Source organism: Theileria equi (genome assembly GCF_000342415.1).
Source record: "Theileria equi strain WA chromosome 2 map unlocalized gcontig_1105316255037, whole genome shotgun sequence".
NCBI lineage: Eukaryota > Apicomplexa > Aconoidasida > Piroplasmida > Theileriidae > Theileria > Theileria equi.
The window spans coordinates 611,072-631,525 of record NW_004668230.1 but is presented as its reverse complement, the minus strand read 5'-3'; the positions used below and the strand labels follow the sequence as shown (position 1 = coordinate 631,525).

Genomic DNA, 20,454 nt, shown 5'->3' with positions numbered 1-20,454 from the left:
AATCCATACAAAATTTTCATTCGTTTTCACGCTTTATTCTCGGAATATCAACGCATTAGTTGTCATAAAATGGTCAATAAAACTAGAGGGAGCCATAAAAAGTTCAGCGCTAGAAGGAGATCTAGATATCTAGCTACAGAGGAAGAAATTATTGAAAGAAACAAGGGAATCGATAAAAATGATTCTGATGAGGAAAATTCTGATGAAGAGGCTGAATCATCTAGCGATCCCAGTGAAGAAGAATCGTCTGAGGTATTATTATATTTTATTAGACAATATATTTTAGGAGGCAAGCTCCGAATCTTCTGCAGATGTAAGGTGTACATAGTGGTGGATATTAAAAATATAGAACACACATCCTTATTTAATCGAAGTTTGCAACCCAAACAAGAATCGTAAATCAATCGAAAAGACTGGTATCGTCGAACTAAGTAGACGTGAAAGGGAAGAGCTCAAGCGACAGCAGTTTGAGAGGCAAAAAATGGTTTGTGATTCGGGTTTTAGACAACGTATACAGAAATTGATGGCAGAAGGAAAGTTAGCATCTGCAAAAGCTGATTTAGAACGGTAAGGAGGGTTTATAATTTACATTATGCAGATTAGCCAAAATAAGAAAGGAAAGGGAAGAAGCCATGGCTAGGAAAATGGAAAAACTAAAACTTAAAGAACAGAATTAAGGTTGCGTTACTGCGTTATATTAGACAGTAGAGCGGTTACCGGTATTAACAGTGTTAAATGTTTACTTTACGTGGTTATCTATGTGTAGTATAGTGGTGGTATATCGGTGTGGTTGGTGTTAGATAAAATGTAGTACATCGGCCAGCTTTCGGTCGGCTCTATATGAGGAACGTGGTAAAATGTAGTATATGGATATAACTGTTATATATCTAGGGTGTGGTTTCATCTTAGCGGTACTCCCAGGTAGTTATCTCAATGTAGGACTCATTGGCCTTAGTATTTGAATGTTTACACTTTATTGCATATTTTTAGACAATGTTTTACAACAATGGGTTGTACCTCGAATGTGTACACAGTTTGTCTGACAGTTGCGATATACACAACGCAGTACCTGCTCATGGAGCGCAATCTCTGTATAATTTCATACCTTTTGCAACCAAATGGCTCTTTGTACGTCTTTAGACATGTCTATTCGCTTGTCAAACCCCTATGCACTAGGTAATCTTCCATTGCACTGGGATGCATAATTACCTGTAGACATGCTCCTGTCTACTTCCTTTCAACCATATAATATCCTTCATAGTTTGTGATTGTGCCACTGTTTTATCTTTGGTTTTAAGATTTTTAGAAAGTCTATGCCTGTTGTTGCATTCACACATTTTTGATATTGTCTACTACGTCTTTGTGTGACTTTTTATAGGACTCCTAAAAATGAGAGTTCAAGTGGCAATCAAGAGTATTTTACCATTATTTGTGCTTTTATCAAATGGTGTCTTATCAGTTAAACACCACCAAAGTCCTGAGGCATTGCAAGCCTCGACTTCCTCGGACTTTGTTAACGGTCTGGAGGAGGCTGTAGAGAATGTCAATGAAGTAAAGACAAAGGATTCGTTGATGGCTGAGCATGTTACTAAGAGCAATGTTGATGCTAAGAGATTTTGCGGAAATGGATCAAGTGTATGTGAGAATCTTGTCGGAAAGTACATCACAAGGTGTTCTGGCGGAGATTGCATGACCTTGGATCATATTACCGTTTTTGCAAAGGAGGGTCAGGTCAAGGTTTTGTTGCCACATCTTACTCAATTGGATGCTGCCTTCACTATATTCAAGGGTTCTAAGGCATACACCCCAACTTACAACCCATTTACCAAGATTGCCGAGTGGTTTGGAAAATCCAATCCAGGAAGTGTTAAGTCCTTCTCACAGGAACTTTTGAAGGTAAACCTTGAGAAACTTAGCTTCGAGGATGAGAAGGATTCCGCTGTGTTGACAGAGTTTTTGTATTCTGCTACCATCTATTACAAGGATTATTTGCTCCACAAAATTAAGCGACTGTGGGCCAAATTGTCCAACAATGTTAAATTGGCAAGGTTCTTCTACAAATTGAGCACTAAGAACCATTTGATCAGACTCATCAGAGGCATTGCAAAGGAGAAGCGCGTGGATTTGTCAAATGATGATTTGAAGAACTTGATAGATTCTTACACAACTTACATGACTGTTTTGAATACTATGCGCCTTGACAGATTGGCTGTTCTCTTCACTAGATTGTGCAAGACCGCAACAATAAAGGTCCTCAACGACAACAGAGTCAATGCTCTGATGTCCGATTATGCTGTGCATAATATGGTCAACCCAGACATCTTCTGCAAATCTAAGCCAGTTCCTGGATGCAAAGATCATGTCATCAGATATATTGAGAGATGCCAAGGTGGTGATTGCCTAACATTGGATATGGTAAATCTCTTTAATGCCCATGACGTCCTGAATGTCAGGGTTCCAGAGCTACATCAGTTGGAGGCTGCCTTCTACATCTTCAAGAAGAGTCGTGCCCATGGTAAAGCTCTTACTAACTTCCTCTTTAGACGCAACAGAATAACTGTTGATGCGTTCGCAAAGAAATTGATAGAACATAACACGGCTGGTGTCACATTCAACAGCAGAGATCATGAGGTATTGGGCAAATTTTTGTTCCAAGGCGTTGTTGCCTATGAGAAGTACATCACTGGTGCCACCTTCAAGGGCGTATTCTTTGAGAGAAGAATTGGTTCTAAGCTCCAGGATGTTCTTGGACCACTCGTCCAAAATGTCCCAATGGCTATAACTAAGGAAAGGATTCATGCTTTGATGGTATCATTCAAGGCTTATCTTATGGGATCCAGACATGGTGTAAGAGTTTCTTTGACTACCAAGTTCGTCAAGTCTTGCGAGAACATGTTGGTCAAAAACATCAATAAGGAGGAAGAGAAAAAGGATGGGAAGAAGGAAGAAGCGTCATTCACATTTGATTCTCAGGGCAATGTGGTTCTTTAATAGACACTGATCTCTGATGTTTACAAGGGTGATATGGTATTTCATTTTATAATGATGGACCATTTATGTATCGGATATAGCATTCCTCAAAAGATAATCGATAAATAACTAGGACGTCACTTTGTTCCTTTTGTGACTCGATTTGGATACAATTATCGATTAGACTGATAACAGAGCATACGATTGTATGTGTTGTTATCAGCTCTTCGATGCACTAAGGTTGCGTTACTGCGTTATATTAGACAGTAGAGCGGTTACCGGTATTAACAGTGTTAAATGTTTACTTTACGTGGTTATCTATGTGTAGTATAGTGGTGGTATATCGGTGTGGTTGGTGTTAGATAAAATGTAGTACATCGGCCAGCTTTCGGTCGGCTCTATATGAGGAACGTGGTAAAATGTAGTATATGGATATAACTGTTATATATCTAGGGTGTGGTTTCATCTTAGCGGTACTCCCAGGTAGTTATCTCAATGTAGGACTCATTGGCCTTAGTATTTGAATGTTTACACTTTATTGCATATTTTTAGACAATGTTTTACAACAATGGGTTGTACCTCGAATGTGTACACAGTTTGTCTGACAGTTGCGATATACACAACGCAGTACCTGCTCATGGAGCGCAATCTCTGTATAATTTCATACCTTTTGCAACCAAATGGCTCTTTGTACGTCTTTAGACATGTCTATTCGCTTGTCAAACCCCTATGCACTAGGTAATCTTCCATTGCACTGGGATGCATAATTACCTGTAGACATGCTCCTGTCTACTTCCTTTCAACCATATAATATCCTTCATAGTTTGTGATTGTGCCACTGTTTTATCTTTGGTTTTAAGATTTTTAGAAAGTCTATGCCTGTTGTTGCATTCACACATTTTTGATATTGTCTACTACGTCTTTGTGTGACTTTTTATAGGACTCCTAAAAATGAGAGTTCAAGTGGCAATCAAGAGTATTTTACCATTATTTGTGCTTTTATCAAATGGTGTCTTATCAGTTAAACACTCGGGGCATAGACCTTTGCAGCCTTCTGACTTTTTTTCACGTCGAGATTCTGATTTTCCCCGAGATCATGGTAAAGATGGTCGTCGTCCTTTTGATTCTGATAGCTTTAGCGAATATTCTGAGCCAAAACAAAGGCGCAAGTCCACATTGATATCACCTGATCATCCGCTTCATACGGTTGAGGATTCTGTGCGATATGTGGATGATAAACTTAGAACAGTTGATAAGGCAATTAGAAAATGGGAATCCTCCTTAACGGAATCCTTCGATAAAGTTACTTATGACACAGAAGCTATATCAAATATAGGGCCAGTCATGTCTTCTTATCTCAAAAGTGACGAGAAGAAGTTGCTTTCTGAGTTCAAGGGAAGCAAATCATGTGAGAGAGTTATCGGGAAATATGTGAACAGGTGTAAACAGGGTGACTGTTTCACGCTTGATAATATGAACATGTTTGGTGCTGGGGATAGGATGAGCATTGCCTTACCACCTTTATGCCAGCTGAACTTCGCAATTGAGCTTTTTAAAAAATCGGATGCATATGATAACCCAGAGGAGATTGTACTAGGGGTGAAAGGAATAGTTAATTTGGCTTTGGGTAGGGTCCTTTCCAATAGAATGTTACAGGCATTTGCTGATCAGATCTTAAAGGCCAATATTGGAAATATATATTATATGAGTAAACATGAGGAAATTATGAATAAGTTCATCTATACAGTGACCTTGTTCTATAAGACGCATATTGCGGAATCTACCATTGCTCCTACTCTCAACGAATTTTTGGTTCTGAGACCGGTATTTATAATGCAAACTAAATCACGTGTTATTACTATAGCTGATAAGCTTTTCCACAACAGTGGAATCGCTTTTGGGAAAGAAGATATCCATACTATAACTGAATCATTCATCAGATACCTGTCCACGGATAGAGAGCTTTATGAAAATTTGGTCATATATTTTGCAAGAGTATGCAAGAATGTACTAATATCAGCTTCCAAGGGTGATAGGGTCATGAAGGCCTTGTCTTCATACCTCAAAAATCATTCTATTGTCGAAAAGATTTGCAAGAAGAATGACACTGATTGTGAAGATGCAGTGAATAGTTATGTTAAGAGGTGTCTGGCAGGAGATTGTTACACTTTTGATAATATAAAGGTCTATGATGAAACTCCTCAGCTCTCTGTATCTCTGCCAAACCTGGACCAGGTTGACGCCGCATTTTACACATTCAGACATAGTAAGGCACAGGGATATAGGATTCTTAACTTAATAAAGAAGGTATTTAGATGCAAACCTCATAAGACATTGAGGCATTTTATCACAATTCTTGCCGCTGCTAACACGGAAAAGATGTATTTTTCCAATCATACTCAAGCATTTGTAAATGGATTTTTATATGAGTCCACTCTGTATTACAGAAGGTTCCTATACATATCGTACTTAAAAGGATTTTATAATTTGAACAAGTTTACCTTGGCCATATTTCGTCTAGTGAAGATTAGACACATGAAGAGGATGGCTGAAGCATTATCTAAGAAAAAAATTATTGTTGTACCTGATGTATTTAACGGCATATTTAAGGAGTTTAGTGCATATCTTTTTGTTAGGAGAGCTTCGAAATACAAGAAGCTCACCAATTTCTACGTACGTTTGTGTAAAGAGGCAGCAGGTGTGGCTCTTGAGGGTGACAATATCACACTTTCTATGGCAGAATACCTTACCACACATGATGATATCGCACAGGAGGTTTGCCGCATTGGTGATGGAGAATGTAAGGGTGATATAGAAAAGTATGTACAGAGGTGTAAAGTTGGGGATTGTTATACTTTTGATAATATAAAGATCTATGATGATGAGGCAAACTTTGCCATATTTTTGCCAAATTTGAATCAGGTGGATGCTGCCTTCACTATATTCAAGCATTGTGCAAAGGATTATATCGAAATTAGTGATAAAATTCTTTCATTTGCTCTCGGTGGAGTTTCAGAAAGGACGTTGAAATTTACCAGAGTACTCTTGACCATGAATTTAAAGAAGCTAAACCCAATCAATTTTACTCATAGAGTCGTAAACAACTTTTTATATCACGCTACCATATATTACAAAGCGACTTCCTCCCAAAGATTTATTAATAGCATATCTGGCGGTGAATATATGGACAAACCCGTCCCAATTTCTGATATGGAAAATCATTTAAATAAGGCACTCAGTCATATCGCAAATTCAGATAGAATAACCATGGAAAGGGATCATTTGATAAGCGTACTGAAGAAATACAGGAACTACCTCATCGAATCCTTGGCTCCGGGCAATGATGGACGCATCAAAGATTTTTCGTTTGCTTGTTATAATATCATCAAGCAATACATAGCTTATCACAGTGAGTAATAATCCAAAAATTTGTTCGCTCACACCTTAGTTTGTTTTAAAGCTCCGAAATCTTGGAGTATTATTGAAGTGAGACTATGTTTCAGATTTAATGAAGTTTGTATATTCCAGTAATTTGTAACCAGTTTGTTTTTCGTGGTAGGTAGATGTGTGAATTACAGCGCTGGGTCCTATATATTCGATCTTTATTTGTCCGTAGCAACTAGGTTATTTTGGATATTCGTTCAATATATATGTTGAGTTTATGGGTACGCGGTAGCGCAATCTGATGATGGTCCGTAGAAGAGCACGACACGAACCAAATATTAAACAACCTTCCGTTATTTTACCTTCATATTACATAATTACAATGGTAGATACTAATTCATTCATCGATGATTTTTTACGCTTGGACGAGTTTTCCAAACCGTCAAAAGAAATGATAGAATCTGTTTTACTATCAAAAGATGTCCAATTGTCGGCACAATTGAGAGCATTGTATTTTTGTAGAGATTTACCCATAGAAGATGCGACTAAAATATTACTATCAGCTCTGGAGATACATCATGAAACATTTTTAAGGTAAGTTTTGTCAGTTTCAAACAAACTTGCCGATGACAGGCACGAAATCGCATATGTTATTGGCCAATCAGGTTGTTTTAACGCTTCAGATGCCTTAGAAAAACTACTTAAGGATTCCTCAGAAGATCCTATGGTTCGACATGAAGTACGTTCCTCTATTTCTAGTTTATAAACTTGTTTTAGGCTGCTGAAGCCCTTGGCGCCATTGGATCCAAAAATTCTTTAGAACTGGTATTGTTTAACTTGTAGGATTTGACAATCTACAGATTAAGAAGTATTCTACCGATCATTGCAGAGCTGTTAGTGATACCTGCAAACTCGCTCTACATTCACTACTGACTTCCGAACAAGAGTCTCAGTCTGATACTGCCCATGTTTCATGTCCAGTATCTTATTCGGCATATAGAGCTATAGATCCAATCTTATCTGCACTCGACTGCGAGAATATGACACTAGAGTCTCTTTCTACCATTCTAATGAATGAAGGCCTTCCATTATATAAAAGGTATGCTGACTACATATAACACATTCCATTTGTAGATATGAGGCCTTATATGCCATTAGAAACATTGCAACCGGTGATGCAGCCAAGGTATGATAATTATTGCTCTATCAAAGTGTCTAGGTTATTGGAAGTGCCATGGTAAATGACAAAAGTTCAGAGGTTTTCAGACACGAATGTGCATTTGTTCTGGGCCAAATGCAAGAAGTATCTTCGGTTAACTTTCTGGTTGAGTGTTTGAAAAACTCGCAAGAAGAGCCCATGGCCAGACATGAAGCGGCACTGGCGCTAGGGTCCTGTGGATCAACGTGTACTGAACAGGAATATTTCCAGCTCATTATGGATACTCTGACTCAACACCTTCAAGATAGTGTCAAGGTCGTTTCTGATAGTTGCCTTGTTGCCCTTGACAATATTAGTGAAAGTAGGAAGGAAGTGCTGGCTTAGTGAGCCAAAGAATTACCATCCATTTCACTGTATAGTATGTAATAAATGTTGATACGTAATTATTTGGACAAATATGATTTATAAGTCATAGGTTGTCTGTTGTACGGTGTCTCGTGTACACACAATCACCAGATTGGGGCGGTTTGAAGTATACAAAATCAAACACATAAAATACAAATATAGAATGGAGTCCCAAGCCTTTGTTGTATGTGATAAGCATAAAGCTTGTCAAATGACTCTTGCCACCTTGTGGGTTGGTAATGGATGCCCCAGCATAATTGACTAATGCCGGTGGATTCTTTGGTTATTTTCTCCCATGTACTGTTGTTAATGCACTCTTTAGTTCACACATTAATGCACGTTTACATATTTAGTGAGTTTTGCAAGTCTTATCCCAGAAGACTGGTCTATCTTTAGTTTTTGCGTGTTTTGAGACTTTTGGTGGCTCATTCGCGCTAAGTTCTATCTTTACTTTTATAATCCATGAATTGAATTTGTATAATCCTAAAACCATCTCATATTTAGTTCCTGAGTACTCTCTGGCACCCCTTTTAAATAAACGACATTTGGGAAAATGTTTTTTGGTGGTTTTCCGTTCGAAGGGATGCATGGAGGCGGTATGCCTCATCATGCAAGGTCTAGAGATGTTGACACTGAAAAATTGTATAAACTTCTAGACCTACAAAAGGATTGCTCCGAAACGGAAATTAAGAAGGCTTATAGAAAATTGGCCATTAAACACCATCCAGATAAGGGTGGAGATCCTGAAAAATTCAAGGAAATATCAAAGGCCTATGAGATTCTGTCTGATCCTGATAAGAGGCGCATTTATGATGAGCATGGTGAAGAGGGTCTGGATGGAAGCTATACCGCAACAGATGCATCAGATATCTTTGATCTGTTTTTTGGCGGTGGAATGAGAAAACCAAAGGGCAAAAAACGTGGAGATGACATTGTTTCCCAACTCAAGGTTTCTCTGGAACAGGTTTGTACTTAATACATCTAATTAACATATAACAGATTTATAATGGTACAATGAGGAAACTTGCTATTAACAAGGATATAGTATGTTCGCAGTGTGATGGTTACGGTGGACCCAAGGATGCCTTTGTTACTTGTTCAACATGTAACGGCCAAGGTGTTAGAATTCAAATTAGGCAAATGGGATCTATGATCCATCAGACACAATCTACTTGTTCAACATGTAACGGTCAAGGAAAAAGCTTGAGTGAGTCCAAAAAGTGCAAATCTTGTCATGGAAAGGGTGTTAAGCAAACTAAAAAGATCTTGGAGGTCTTTGTCGAGAAGGGTGTTCCGGATCAGCACAGAATTACCTTTCACGGGGAAGCGGATGAAAGACCGAATGAAATACCAGGAAGTGTCATTTTCATCATTACTCAAGCACCTCATGAAACGTTCAAAAGGAATGGAAACGATCTTTTCATGACAAAATCAATCCCCCTTTACGAAGCTCTTACTGGATGTACATTCTATTTAACTCATCTAGATGAGAGGGTAATTAAAGTGCAAACACCTGAAGGTGAAGTTGTTAAACCAGGCTGTTGCAAGGTAGTACCTAATGAAGGAATGCCTATCTATCAAAGTGCCTTTTCCAAGGGAAATTTGTACATTACATTCGATGTTATTTTCCCCATTGATAGGACATTTACTGGTGATGAAAAGGCAAAACTTTTAGCATTATTCCCCTACACACCAGAAACTCCTGGAAAAACTGATGGACATATTGAAGAGTACGTTGCACAGCACTTTGACCTGGATGAGTACCAAGCCTACGAAAGCTCCGGACATCATCACGCCCACGAAGATGATGAACCAGAAGGTAACAGGGTACAATGCAAACAGCAGTAAGCGACAAAATCGCATCTTGGTTTATGCTTATGAACCTTTATATAATTGTGAATGTGCAAATACTTAGTTTTTACTCTTGCTCTTTTTCTTCTTGCCAATTTTTGAGGCAGCAGATAAAAGGGCAGCGTCAGCACCTGGTGGTCCCGCAGGCTTGCTCTTTTTCAGTTGTGACACGGGTATTGCGATCTGTAAAGGTATTAACATAATAAGGAGACGTACCAGATTTGGTGTCGTTGGCTTAATAAGGGTACGAAAGTTTGCCCCCAAAGCCCCCGGTGGACGGTATAGTGGTGCGGATGATGTACTAGTACTTTCAGTTATACGAACATGAGGGGACGGATCACGTTCGGCAAAAACAAAATTGGGTGATTTAACATACACATTATGAAGTTCTTCAAAATCAACCCTTGTAACAGATCTCCCACTGTAGGAAAAGATTTTAAAACAACAATCAACTCTCATCCTGGGTACGGTTGTTGCAGTAACAAAGTACCTTCCATCTGGGGAAAATTCACAAGTAACAGAACAATCGGACTAAAAAATTTTTAACATCAAAATTACAAACCTTGCTCTGAGCAATTATTTTCTTAGTTTTCAAGTCCCAAATATCAATGTCGCCACGTAAATTTCCGAATCCTCCCATTAGTGCTAATCTGTCGAAAGGGTCCCGTTTTATGGTATTCCTACTGCACTTTCCGAAACTTAATATTTTTGAACCATTATTCCCATCATATGAGTCCAACTGTAAAAGGTTTTAATGAAGGGTCATTACCAAACCTCTGCAGGCATTGGCCCCTTTGCTATCAGAAATTCGTTACTTTTCTTTGACCATGAAATATCATGAACCAACCCCTCTGTAGGGGTTGAAATGGTCTTTAAATGCCCGTTAGAAGTCTAAGAAGCATATCATACAATTTTTAAACGTACGTGAATGAGAAATAAGGCATTACCACCATAATAGGATGAAAGACCTTTTACGTTATTCGTAAACGTTCTAAAGATTACAGCAGAACCAGTCTTATTCCAAAACAAATCGCCCTCTTCAGCTTGGCCAAATTGGCGATCAAAAATGGGTTTCTACAAAATTGTCAAATATATATTTCAAAACAAACTTGTAAATCATCAGAAGAATAAATCTTTAAAACACCTTGGTCAAATTTCCCCTGATTGGAAACAAAAATTCCGATAAAACAATTCCCCTTCTTGTACTAGAGAAAATTATCATGGTGACTTTAAAAATACCACTGGGGATATCGACAACACAACGTTTGTAGGAAGAACGGTAGGAGCTTCTCCAGCACCTAATTGAATGTTCAACGCTCCTAAAAATCCCGAATCATTAAATTCGTTGTTTTTCCAGACTTTAATATCAGAGTGTACCTTTAAATTATTAAATGTTTCAAGAAAAAGTACCCTTAATACGCAATATTTTTCATCTGGTGTCCACATCGGAAACCTTGTTATTGTATAGGTTTTTTGATATGGAAGTGATATAACAGGAGGAATCTTGTCATCTGAAATGGATTGTAATCTAAACCACAAATCTTACCTAGCAAATTATAAACATTTAAGTTATTCGGATAAGTTTCAGTCCAAGTAGTTAAAACCATTAAATGAGTATCCAATGGACTAAATACTACTTCCTTAAGTGGAGATTCTACGTTTAAAATGAGCTATGGTATATTTAAGTACAAACCAGCAGGTACCGCTATGGTACGCGAAACTCTTCCCGATTCGATATCCGTAATTTCGAGTAAATCAGAGCCTTCTTTTAATATACATACCTAAAATTTGTGTTTGTCAAATGATTTGGTGCATAATGAATACCTGATGGCCTTTATTACTGACGAAACATTTGGATATGGACCCTTTTTCCCAAAACAGCTCCAATTTGTCATCTATAAAAACATTTATATCTGTATACATCTGTACACACCTGAATTTGAAAGATGTTTTGGATAAAATTTGTAAATGTGTAATTTCTTTTTACTAATGGCAACAATAAACCAATATCTATTTTGGGAAGAGGCATCCCTGATGGTTATTCCGTCCAACTTATCTGAGACTTCATCCATCTTTAAAAATCCACTAAATAAAATGAAATAGAACTGGTTCAGGAGCCGAATTCTCTAAATATACAACTTACACCACAGCGCAAGGGTCAAGCAGAACAAAGCGTTAACAAGTAAGCTAGTATGTATAAGATGCGATAGTAGACTTCTATAATTTAAAATTATCAACATTTTTTTCGTCTGATATATATTACTCGGTACTTGTTTGCCTCGAAAGCGATCCCAGATCTCCTATTTACATTGTTCTTAATTTCATCAGAAAGAAGACCATTCTTAGTTACGGCTCTTCTTAGGTGTGGATTATCCCAATCGACGTAATCTAACTGGAAAACCCAGCTCTTGCTAAGCGAATCGCTATTGATTGGATCACTGTAATGTTTTATAATTATATCGTACAGATTCATTCCGTATTCCTCTTCATATTCTTCAGTACAGTGATAGACTCTAAGTAACTTCTCGATGTCTGGCAACATTTCGTGAATCAACATATTATTGGACGCGTTTATCTGAAATTTTTTAATGAGTAGACATAAACAAACCACTCCTATGCAGTTTATAGTATGGACTTCTCCCTCTTTTGGAGTTATATTTCCAGTAGTACCAGTTTCGCTATCAACTATAATTGGAACATCTGTTGAATTCAATGATTTGAACAACAAAATCTTATCCTTGCTATGTTTTACTGTGTCAGATTCGTAAGTACAACCCTGTTCGTCTGTTTTTTCAGGGTTTACATTCGTAGAAGTTGAAGAACTAGTTTTCACATCAGCATATGCGTTAAGCAACATATCGCTCCCAGGCGATATGTTATCCTGCTTCAACGCTGCCATTCGTTCAAATGATGAAGGAGAAGCTGATGGTGATGAATCCCAAGGTGCATGTGGATTTTTAAATGGTACATCGCGTGTTAAACGAGTGGGAGACTGTAACCTATAAAGTCCGGTTCCATTTGTGAGAATATTAGGATCATGTTCATCAATTTTCTCAAACTCAGTAGATAGCGTTTTATCTCCATCGTTAAGATCAGGATCCGCCATTGATACATCTGAATTGTCAGAAAGTGATGATTTGCGACTAGTCATTCCTAGAAATGACATATCGTTGCATAGTACTTCAAAAACTAAAACTATAACATCCCTCTTATGTTGGTTGTCAAATGTATTAGGAGTTAAAGTGGTTGAGATACTTAATATATCATTTTCTATACCGGAAGAAAATGAAAATGGCAGGGCCTTGAGAGATAAACAATCGTTATATGAATTAAATACAACTCTAAAACCTATATAAGTGCTTTTAGATCCCAATAGCAAGATATCTTCATTTTTTAATATTGCTGTATCATGCAATAATACATTATTTATATAAACAACTGCATTTTTATCACATTTAACAATCCCTACTCTGTATCTGAAAATATTATCCTTTTCAGAATTCTCACTAAATGTATTTTCAAAGGTCAGTTTACAATGTTTGCGATAAATATATTTACATTTACTTATTACCAAATCACATGATTTGTCAAAACCGATTAAGAATGGAAATTTATTGATAAGGAGCTTTTCTGGAATAAGAGAGGCGATAGATTCAGATATCTTGGAAAGTGTTTTATCAAACTGAAGATGAAAAGTACATGATGACTCCTTTGAAACAAAAGAATAATCATATTTATCTGCATAAATTCCATCGCTAGTAGACAATGACTCTTCCGTAGTGACCCTGAAGTTATCAGATAATAAATGTCTATGTGGTATACAATGCTTAACAGAGTCATTTGCAGAGTTTTTACGATTAGATATAGGAATACAGTATTCTTCACAATCTGATTCGGTGTATCCTGCATCGTCTGATGTATGTTTCTGGAAATGCGGTTGAAAACTCTGGGTCTCTGAACTAAATGACCTCGATGTTGCAATATCATCTGATTCACTTTCCTCTTTTGCGATTTCATCTACGCTGTCTTGTGTCCTTATAGAGCTCAGCTGTCTGTAACAAAAGTTCAAAAATCTATGCATAGGATTTATAGAGCTATTACAATCTCTATTAGCTGAATTATACACTCCATCGTCAGAATCACCAATAACTATGCGTGAAGTGTGTTCTGAATAATTGCCGTCGTATGATGAATTTGACTCATGAACTAGCTGCCTCATTTCCAAATTGAGGCATTCTATGGAGTTAGAACGATTTATGGAGCTTACATGATCATGAAAGCGTTTCCTTGGAGAGAAAAATGATTTCTTTTTATTAGCTCCATCTCCCGAGCCATGGTTTGAAGCAGACAGACGTTTGAAACTTCCACTTTCATAATCCTGTGAAAATTTTATAGATTGTAACCTGAGTGACTCTAACACTTCATCACTAGCATTATCCTCACAAATACTCCTAATACGACTAATAATGGCAGATTCTCCGACTGCTTCCTTGGCAATGATTGCTGACATAGTTAACTGAAGTGGAAAGTGTGTTACTGCAAAATATAATTATGTATCAAAATATTTCACATGTTTGTATCCTTGAGGGTTTAATGAAGAAAATACAAACGATAGACAAATTATGTTAGTGGTGGGTAACAAAATAGTAGATAAAAATTAATGGGAAGAAACAATACACATTAGACATTAACAGACAAAATATCAAATATATGCTACTGTAATTTACAAAATTCCCCAAAACACTAGATGCTAACGGCTAAAATAGGAGTTGCAAAACTGTGGCACTAAAAATGCGTAAAATCGTGTATAACAGGCTCTAGACACGATCTAAAGTACAATAATGTGCAAATAACCATATCCAAGAGTGGATTATGGCCGATAAAATCGTAAACAATTAGCTTATTTCACCTAATTCTCTAAATCTGCCATTCCCCACATGAATATAGTTTTTTGCCTTTAGTACCGATTTGACCAGACTTTAATTGTATTTTTTGTATGTGTAGTTTTAAATATATAGCGTGTTTCTATGTTTGTTGGCTTCACCGTTGGAATACTCTAATTTGTACTACAACACAATTTTTTACACTTATGATAACACCTTTGGAGTTTGCGTCCTTCTGATAAATGTTTTTGTTTATGATTCATTTTTCACGATTGTTAGCTTTATCGTACAGTGAACATCTTATGGACTGTTTTATTTCACATTAATAAAGTCCATTTTGTTGACATTATCTATAATATTACAATTCAATACACTATTTTATATAGTAATGTCATCTAAAAGTAAGGACAACCTTAGTGAGGCAGATTTAGCTTATAAGGATGAACTTGACGCTCTGGTCAATGACTTGTTAAACACAGATCTGTGTGACCCTGTGTCTGTCCATATTCTGTCAAACCTTGTAAATCATGCCACCAGTGATGCTGGAAACATATCCTCCTTGCCAAAGGCACTTCAGTTTTTAATAGAACATAAGGTAGCTCTTGACGAATTCTACAAGCGCTATAGTTCCAAAAATGGAGAAGATTGTTATTCACTCATACTACTTCTTGAGCTAGTAAGCTTCTTAGAGGCGATTAATATATCTGACGAAAAGAAGAACTCAGATGCTGATGATACTATTCCATTGCTGTTGTCATCATTCAAGCTACTGTTATATAAACTTGAGGCTAATGTTATTGCTGATCGTATGTTATCTTTACCCTTGACAGATGATATTAAGTCTAAACTGACATCTAGGAAAATTAGCGATTGGGGAAATGAATATTTAATATCATTATCTGCTCAACTTGTCAGTTTTTATTCACTATCTTCTATACGTAACGAATATTCTAAAATTTCAAGTTTTACATTAATTGAAACTACAGAAGTGTCATGCAAGAGCTTGATAAAGGAACAAAATATTACAATGATAATTGTAGAATCGTTGAAGGCTATTGAAGCATTAACTACATATTGGTTACAAAATGGATTTGAATTTGATGCTATAGATTTGTTATTGGAGGTCGATCGTATAGAATCTATTTATAATAAATGCAGTAATGATTATGACTTAGTTACAAGGGTTTCCACATATTTATCCTCTATTGCATCATACGCAGCAACTCCATTAGAATCGCAAAGAATACTCACAGTAACATATGATCTCTTACTGAACAATGATAGATCAGCTGAAGCACTACGTATTGCATTAAAATTAAACGATTTCAACAAAGTACACTCACTTATTTTGTCATGTAAGAATAGCAATGTTCGCAAACAATTGGCTTTCATATGTGCCGGAAACGGTATACATTTAAATTATACAATGGATGATTTAAAAAATATAGATTCCTCCCTAACCGAAGCTGACCTAGAGGAATTAAATAATTTGTCCTCCGGAGAACATCTTAGTGGCTTCTTTTTGAATTTATGTCAAGAATTGGATGTACTCGATCCTAAACACCCCTCCGAAGTCTTCAAGGGGTACCCTACTAAGTCAAACCTAGGAGTAACAACACAGCTCGGTCAAACTATAAGCGGAGTTTCAATTGATTCCGCAAAGGAGAATTTAGCTCATTCTTTTGTTAATGGATTTGTGAATTGTGGATTTGGCACGGATTTGCTGCTAAAGGAAGACGGTTCGAATTGGATATTCAAACACCAAGAAGCAGGTTTGCTTTGTGCTGCCGCATCGGTCGGATTACTAAATTTATGGAATATTGACGAAGGGTTATCACAAATTGATAAATACCAATATAGTTCCGATTCAAATATTAAAGCCGGTGCTTTTGCCGCGTTTGGATTGGCAAGTTGTGGAGTTGTTTCTGAAAGTGACCCCGTTGCTGGCCTATTAATGGACCAAATAGATAATCAAAATCCAACTGAAAAGCTTGGAGCGATTCTTGGTCTTGGATTTGGTTATGCTGGAAGTTGCAGAGAAAATATCCTAGAGATATTGATTCCATGTATTATCGATGAGTCCCCCTCAAACACACTAGAATGTAGTGTGTTCTCCGCGATATCATTGGGCCTTATTTTCGTTGGAACAGGGAACCAAGAAGCTGCTGAAGCTATAATTCAGACCTTGATAGAGAAAGAACTTGGATCTCCTCAATCACTGGATTCTCCCCTTTCAACAATGTATGCGTGCGCATTGGGATTGTTGCAAATTGGGCGTATGGAGGCATGTGAACCCTTAATAGAAGCATTAAGTGCCTTGCAACATCCTTTTGGAAAATTCGCGATTACTACTGTTGAGTCATTTGCATTTGCTGGATCCGGAGATGTCTTAAGAATTCAGAAATTGTTGAAATGTTGTGTAGGTCATGATGCTCCAACTACAACTGTTACCACGGAAGCATCAGATGGTGATGTGGATATGGAAGGGAATTCCGAACCCAAGAAAGAAACAACAAAAGTTGGATTTGCATTTGGTTCTGGGGATGAATCTACAAGTGGATCTGCTGAGTCATCTATAGCTATACTTGGAATTTCTCTTATATCATTGTCGGAGCAGGTTGGTTCTGCTATGATTGCTCGATTAGTTGAACATCCTTTACAATGTGGATCACCTTATGAAAGAAGGGCAGTACCGTTGGCACTAGCTCTAGTAAATGTTTCAAATCCTAATCCACAGGTTATTGGTATGTTGAGCAAATTAACACATGATACGGACAAAGATGTTTGTCTCCATGCGATTTTAGCCTTGGGTATAGTGGGTGCCGGTACGAATAATTCTAGGATTAATGTATTACTACAAAACATCGCTAGGTGCAACTCTAGGGACATGACGTTGATGTTTGTTCTAAGACTTGCTGTTGGACTATTGTTCATGGGTAAAGGTACAACCACGCTAACACCTCTGCGCTCTGAGGGATTTTTACTTAACAAGGTTGCATTAGGTGGCCTTTTGGTAGTTTTAATGGCATCTCTTAATTTAAGAAATACGATAGTTGATAAGATGCCATACGTTTTGTTATATGTGGCTTTGGCCATAAAACCAAGATGGCTAATCACTCTGACCCCAGATTTAGAGCTATTGCAAATCCCTGTGCGTGTTGGAAATATTGTAGAAACTATCGGAACTGCAGGAAAACAACGTAAGATTTCCGGGTTTCAAACACACAAGACTCCCGTACTTGTTGGCGTAGCTGAGCGTGCAGAACTTGCCAATGAAGAATATATTTCATGTACTCCATTCTTAGAAGGAATCGTTATAGTAGAGAAAAACTTGAATGCAAATATAGATGCTACATATTATGGCTGAAATTTTAATTTCTACAAAATTACTTCCAATGTATCTTTTGTGCTTGTTCCACATATATTTCCGATTTTTATGAGATATTCAATGTCCCTGCGATAATTTTGTAACAAATCCCCGTTGGTGGGTTTGTGTTTGACTAAATTTTCCAATTCTGCATTTATCATATTTCCAAATGCGTCACTGAGTACATTCAGAGATTGTAGATTCTCGTTTCCATAGATCGGCAATAGGGAAATGAAATATTCTCCCAAAGCTTGAACCGGTACCGATGTCTTGAACTCATTCTATTTAATTGGAAAATAATACAAATTTAACTTACTGTAGTGAAGTTTAGATCCCCTCTAGAATAATATTCCGATAATATAGTTGATCCTGTCTTGCAAATGACTTGGCAAATGTGCATAGTAACCGTATTTATAAAAGGTGCGATAGATCCGAATTCATTAATTATCATCGATTTGTCACGCCCCTGAAATGCTTTCAAAAAAGTTGTGGAAATATTGTTTGTAAATCTCCACTGCGAATCTCGGCTTATAGAATTTATGAAAATTGATTCCATTAAATCTGTATCATTGTCATTTAATTCTGGTGATAAAGCCAAGATATCCCCTATTGTAGACATAATATCATCATATATCTGAACTACAGATGCTACAAATTCCTTAAACAGAGTCTCATCTTTCACATTTGTCGATTTTGTAGAACCCTTAGGGTTATAATCTGAAAAGTATGCTGATACAGATGTAGATAAATAGTCCATAATAGAATCATATTCCACTTTTATTACATAAACCAAGTATACGATATATAAGAAGTTCGTTCCTATTCCAATAATATACCCATCCTTTTCCAAAGGAATATTTATGCTTTCCTTTGCTTGGTTTATAGATTCTTGCAAATGTACGAGGGCATCAATACAATCAGGAAATTCAGAAGCTGGATATAAGTCTGACCTTGAAGGCAATTGTGCTCTGTTGCAAACTATGTAAGAATATCGATCTAATATTTCATAGGGGAAAATTCCAATAGTAGTCTGAAGAGAGATATTATAAGATAGAAAACTTACTATATGTTTTGTAATGGTTAATTTTTCGATGTATTCACAAGAGAAAGTATGTTGTAGAGGTGTAAGTATACCATTAATTCCTTGTATAAATTGCTCATCGTCCAAAGGATCTAAATTCCGGAATATGTCTATACCTAAAATGCTTGATTCAATAACGCCACATGCCAAGTGTTGCACAAATGAAGATGAACCTGCAATTCTAATGTAAATGTTGATGTAAATAACAAACCCAATGTAGAGTGCTTTTCCAAAACTTCCGGTATTTTCTCTAATAAATGTATGTGATCATACAAAGATGAAAAAATGTGTCCAAAATGTAATCCAATGATAATTTCAAACTTTTTCAGCGTGCTAGGGACACTTTTTTGCATAGACGCTGCATGGTCATATTCATGCTCATCAGATAGAGAATAAAAGTGTTTCTTGAATGTATTAACCAAGGATGTTTTTAGGTGGTTAGTAAGTATGCTATAACCGTTTTCTTGGTCATTTTCAAAAATATATAATTTTACATACAAATCTACAAATGCGCTTAATTTTTCTTTAAACTCTGGAGAATCAACAATATCAGAAAATAAGACTTCTATAAAGTTTGAGGAGATATCCTCAAGAATAAGGTAATATTTGTCTATAATTATATTCAAAGTTTGTAATATATTTTCAAATTTGATGTTTGTAAAGGATTCATAGTCGCGTCGAATATTGGACAAAATAATCTTCAACTGTTCAATCTTATTCAAATCAAAATTTCCTAAAAAGTTTCCTGGTTTAGCCTCTGGATGCCCTTCTTTATGACTAAAATAAGAACTAATAATCAACTGTGCCAACTTAATGTTATCGTCCCAGTTATAAATTAAGGACAATACCCTTTTGTTATACAAGAGAATGGACTTTATTTGTTGCAACTGCCTCAATTTTATGGTTTTATCATGTTTCCTATCAATGGACGCTATCAGATCCTCAATCTCTTTGGACGGAGGAATAATTGAGTCAAAAGTAATTTGTGAATTACGCTCCGACAAAGTAGAAAAACCGTTCACAAATAGAGACAGAGATGAAAATGTTCTAGATTCCAGTTGCTATAATTTTGTGTCAATGAGCAGCTAGATAAATGTACAAACCTCAATAGAACGCCATAAATCGTTATCTAATGCATCCAAATGGGTATAAATACCTTTTATATGTGTATCGTCGTTCTCTAAATGTGATATTTCTCTGCGAGTAGACATACCGTCAACGGAATCAATGCAAAGTGGCGGCTTGTCAGCACCTCTCCACAAAATCAGAGAGTTTAGGTAGTTCTCATCATTGTAAAGATTTATCTCATGAGACGGGCTGTTTATTGACGATTCATCCATTGTTAATACCATAA

At 36.7% G+C, this 20,454-nt stretch overlaps 9 protein-coding genes across 9 annotated transcripts; 6 read left to right on the top strand and 3 right to left on the bottom strand.

Annotated features, from left to right (window-relative positions):
• Positions 1-3: 3 nt before the first annotated feature.
• Positions 4-741, top strand: BEWA_037620 (conserved hypothetical protein). The gene is made up of 5 exons (XM_004833121.1): positions 4-252; positions 287-313; positions 350-484; positions 518-567; positions 599-741. The coding sequence occupies exons 1-5, from the start codon at positions 70-72 to the stop codon at positions 675-677; spliced, it is 474 nt and encodes a 157-aa protein (XP_004833178.1). The 5' UTR covers positions 4-69; the 3' UTR covers positions 678-741.
• A 648-nt stretch (positions 742-1,389) lies between these two features.
• BEWA_037610 (rhoptry-associated protein, putative) lies at positions 1,390-2,991 on the top strand (the record flags this gene model as incomplete). Its single annotated transcript, XM_004833120.1, has 1 exon — positions 1,390-2,991. The coding sequence occupies one exon, from the start codon at positions 1,390-1,392 to the stop codon at positions 2,989-2,991; it is 1,602 nt and encodes a 533-aa protein (XP_004833177.1).
• Positions 2,992-3,921: 930 nt separating this feature from the next.
• Positions 3,922-6,387, top strand: BEWA_037600 (rhoptry-associated protein, putative; the record flags this gene model as incomplete). Its single annotated transcript, XM_004833119.1, has 1 exon — positions 3,922-6,387. The coding sequence occupies one exon, from the start codon at positions 3,922-3,924 to the stop codon at positions 6,385-6,387; it is 2,466 nt and encodes an 821-aa protein (XP_004833176.1).
• A 349-nt stretch (positions 6,388-6,736) lies between these two features.
• On the top strand, positions 6,737-7,897 carry BEWA_037590 (conserved hypothetical protein; the record flags this gene model as incomplete). Its single annotated transcript, XM_004833118.1, has 6 exons — positions 6,737-6,948; positions 6,988-7,093; positions 7,132-7,179; positions 7,215-7,453; positions 7,489-7,540; positions 7,574-7,897. 6 exons carry the CDS (start codon positions 6,737-6,739, stop codon positions 7,895-7,897), a joined length of 981 nt encoding a protein of 326 aa, XP_004833175.1.
• A 574-nt stretch (positions 7,898-8,471) lies between these two features.
• BEWA_037580 (DnaJ domain containing protein) lies at positions 8,472-9,766 on the top strand (the record flags this gene model as incomplete). The annotated part of the gene is made up of 2 exons (XM_004833117.1): positions 8,472-8,882; positions 8,918-9,766. 2 exons carry the CDS (start codon positions 8,472-8,474, stop codon positions 9,764-9,766), a joined length of 1,260 nt encoding a protein of 419 aa, XP_004833174.1.
• Positions 9,767-9,821: 55 nt separating this feature from the next.
• On the bottom strand, positions 9,822-11,841 carry BEWA_037570 (Eukaryotic translation initiation factor eIF2A family member protein; the record flags this gene model as incomplete). The annotated part of the gene is made up of 12 exons (XM_004833116.1): positions 9,822-9,952; positions 9,986-10,300; positions 10,332-10,508; positions 10,544-10,660; positions 10,694-10,843; positions 10,879-10,974; positions 11,009-11,146; positions 11,180-11,280; positions 11,316-11,423; positions 11,463-11,550; positions 11,594-11,664; positions 11,703-11,841. 12 exons carry the CDS (start codon positions 11,839-11,841, stop codon positions 9,830-9,832), a joined length of 1,623 nt encoding a protein of 540 aa, XP_004833173.1. The 3' UTR covers positions 9,822-9,829.
• Positions 11,842-12,002: 161 nt separating this feature from the next.
• On the bottom strand, positions 12,003-14,680 carry BEWA_037560 (conserved hypothetical protein; the record flags this gene model as incomplete). Its single annotated transcript, XM_004833115.1, has 2 exons — positions 12,378-14,680; positions 12,003-12,344 (listed from the first exon to the last, which is right to left on the bottom strand). The coding sequence occupies exons 1-2, from the start codon at positions 14,277-14,279 to the stop codon at positions 12,003-12,005; spliced, it is 2,244 nt and encodes a 747-aa protein (XP_004833172.1). The 5' UTR covers positions 14,280-14,680.
• A 360-nt stretch (positions 14,681-15,040) lies between these two features.
• On the top strand, positions 15,041-18,019 carry BEWA_037550 (26S proteasome regulatory subunit 2, putative; the record flags this gene model as incomplete). The annotated part of the gene is made up of 1 exon (XM_004833114.1): positions 15,041-18,019. The coding sequence occupies one exon, from the start codon at positions 15,041-15,043 to the stop codon at positions 18,017-18,019; it is 2,979 nt and encodes a 992-aa protein (XP_004833171.1).
• Positions 18,020-18,030: 11 nt separating this feature from the next.
• Positions 18,031-20,440, bottom strand: BEWA_037540 (conserved hypothetical protein; the record flags this gene model as incomplete). Its single annotated transcript, XM_004833113.1, has 5 exons — positions 18,031-18,300; positions 18,336-19,049; positions 19,083-19,273; positions 19,312-20,161; positions 20,204-20,440. 5 exons carry the CDS (start codon positions 20,438-20,440, stop codon positions 18,031-18,033), a joined length of 2,262 nt encoding a protein of 753 aa, XP_004833170.1.
• Positions 20,441-20,454: the final 14 nt, after the last annotated feature.

Excerpts from the sequence above, each read along its gene's own strand:
- BEWA_037620 (XM_004833121.1), top strand. The coding sequence starts at position 70 with ATGGTCAATAAAACTAGAGGGAGCCATAAAAAGTTCAGCGCTAGAAGG. Across the intron at positions 253-286 it reads GTGAAGAAGAATCGTCTGAG|GAGGCAAGCTCCGAATCTTC; the intron begins GTATTATTATAT and ends AATATATTTTAG. Across the intron at positions 314-349 it reads GCTCCGAATCTTCTGCAGAT|AACACACATCCTTATTTAAT; the intron begins GTAAGGTGTACA and ends TTAAAAATATAG.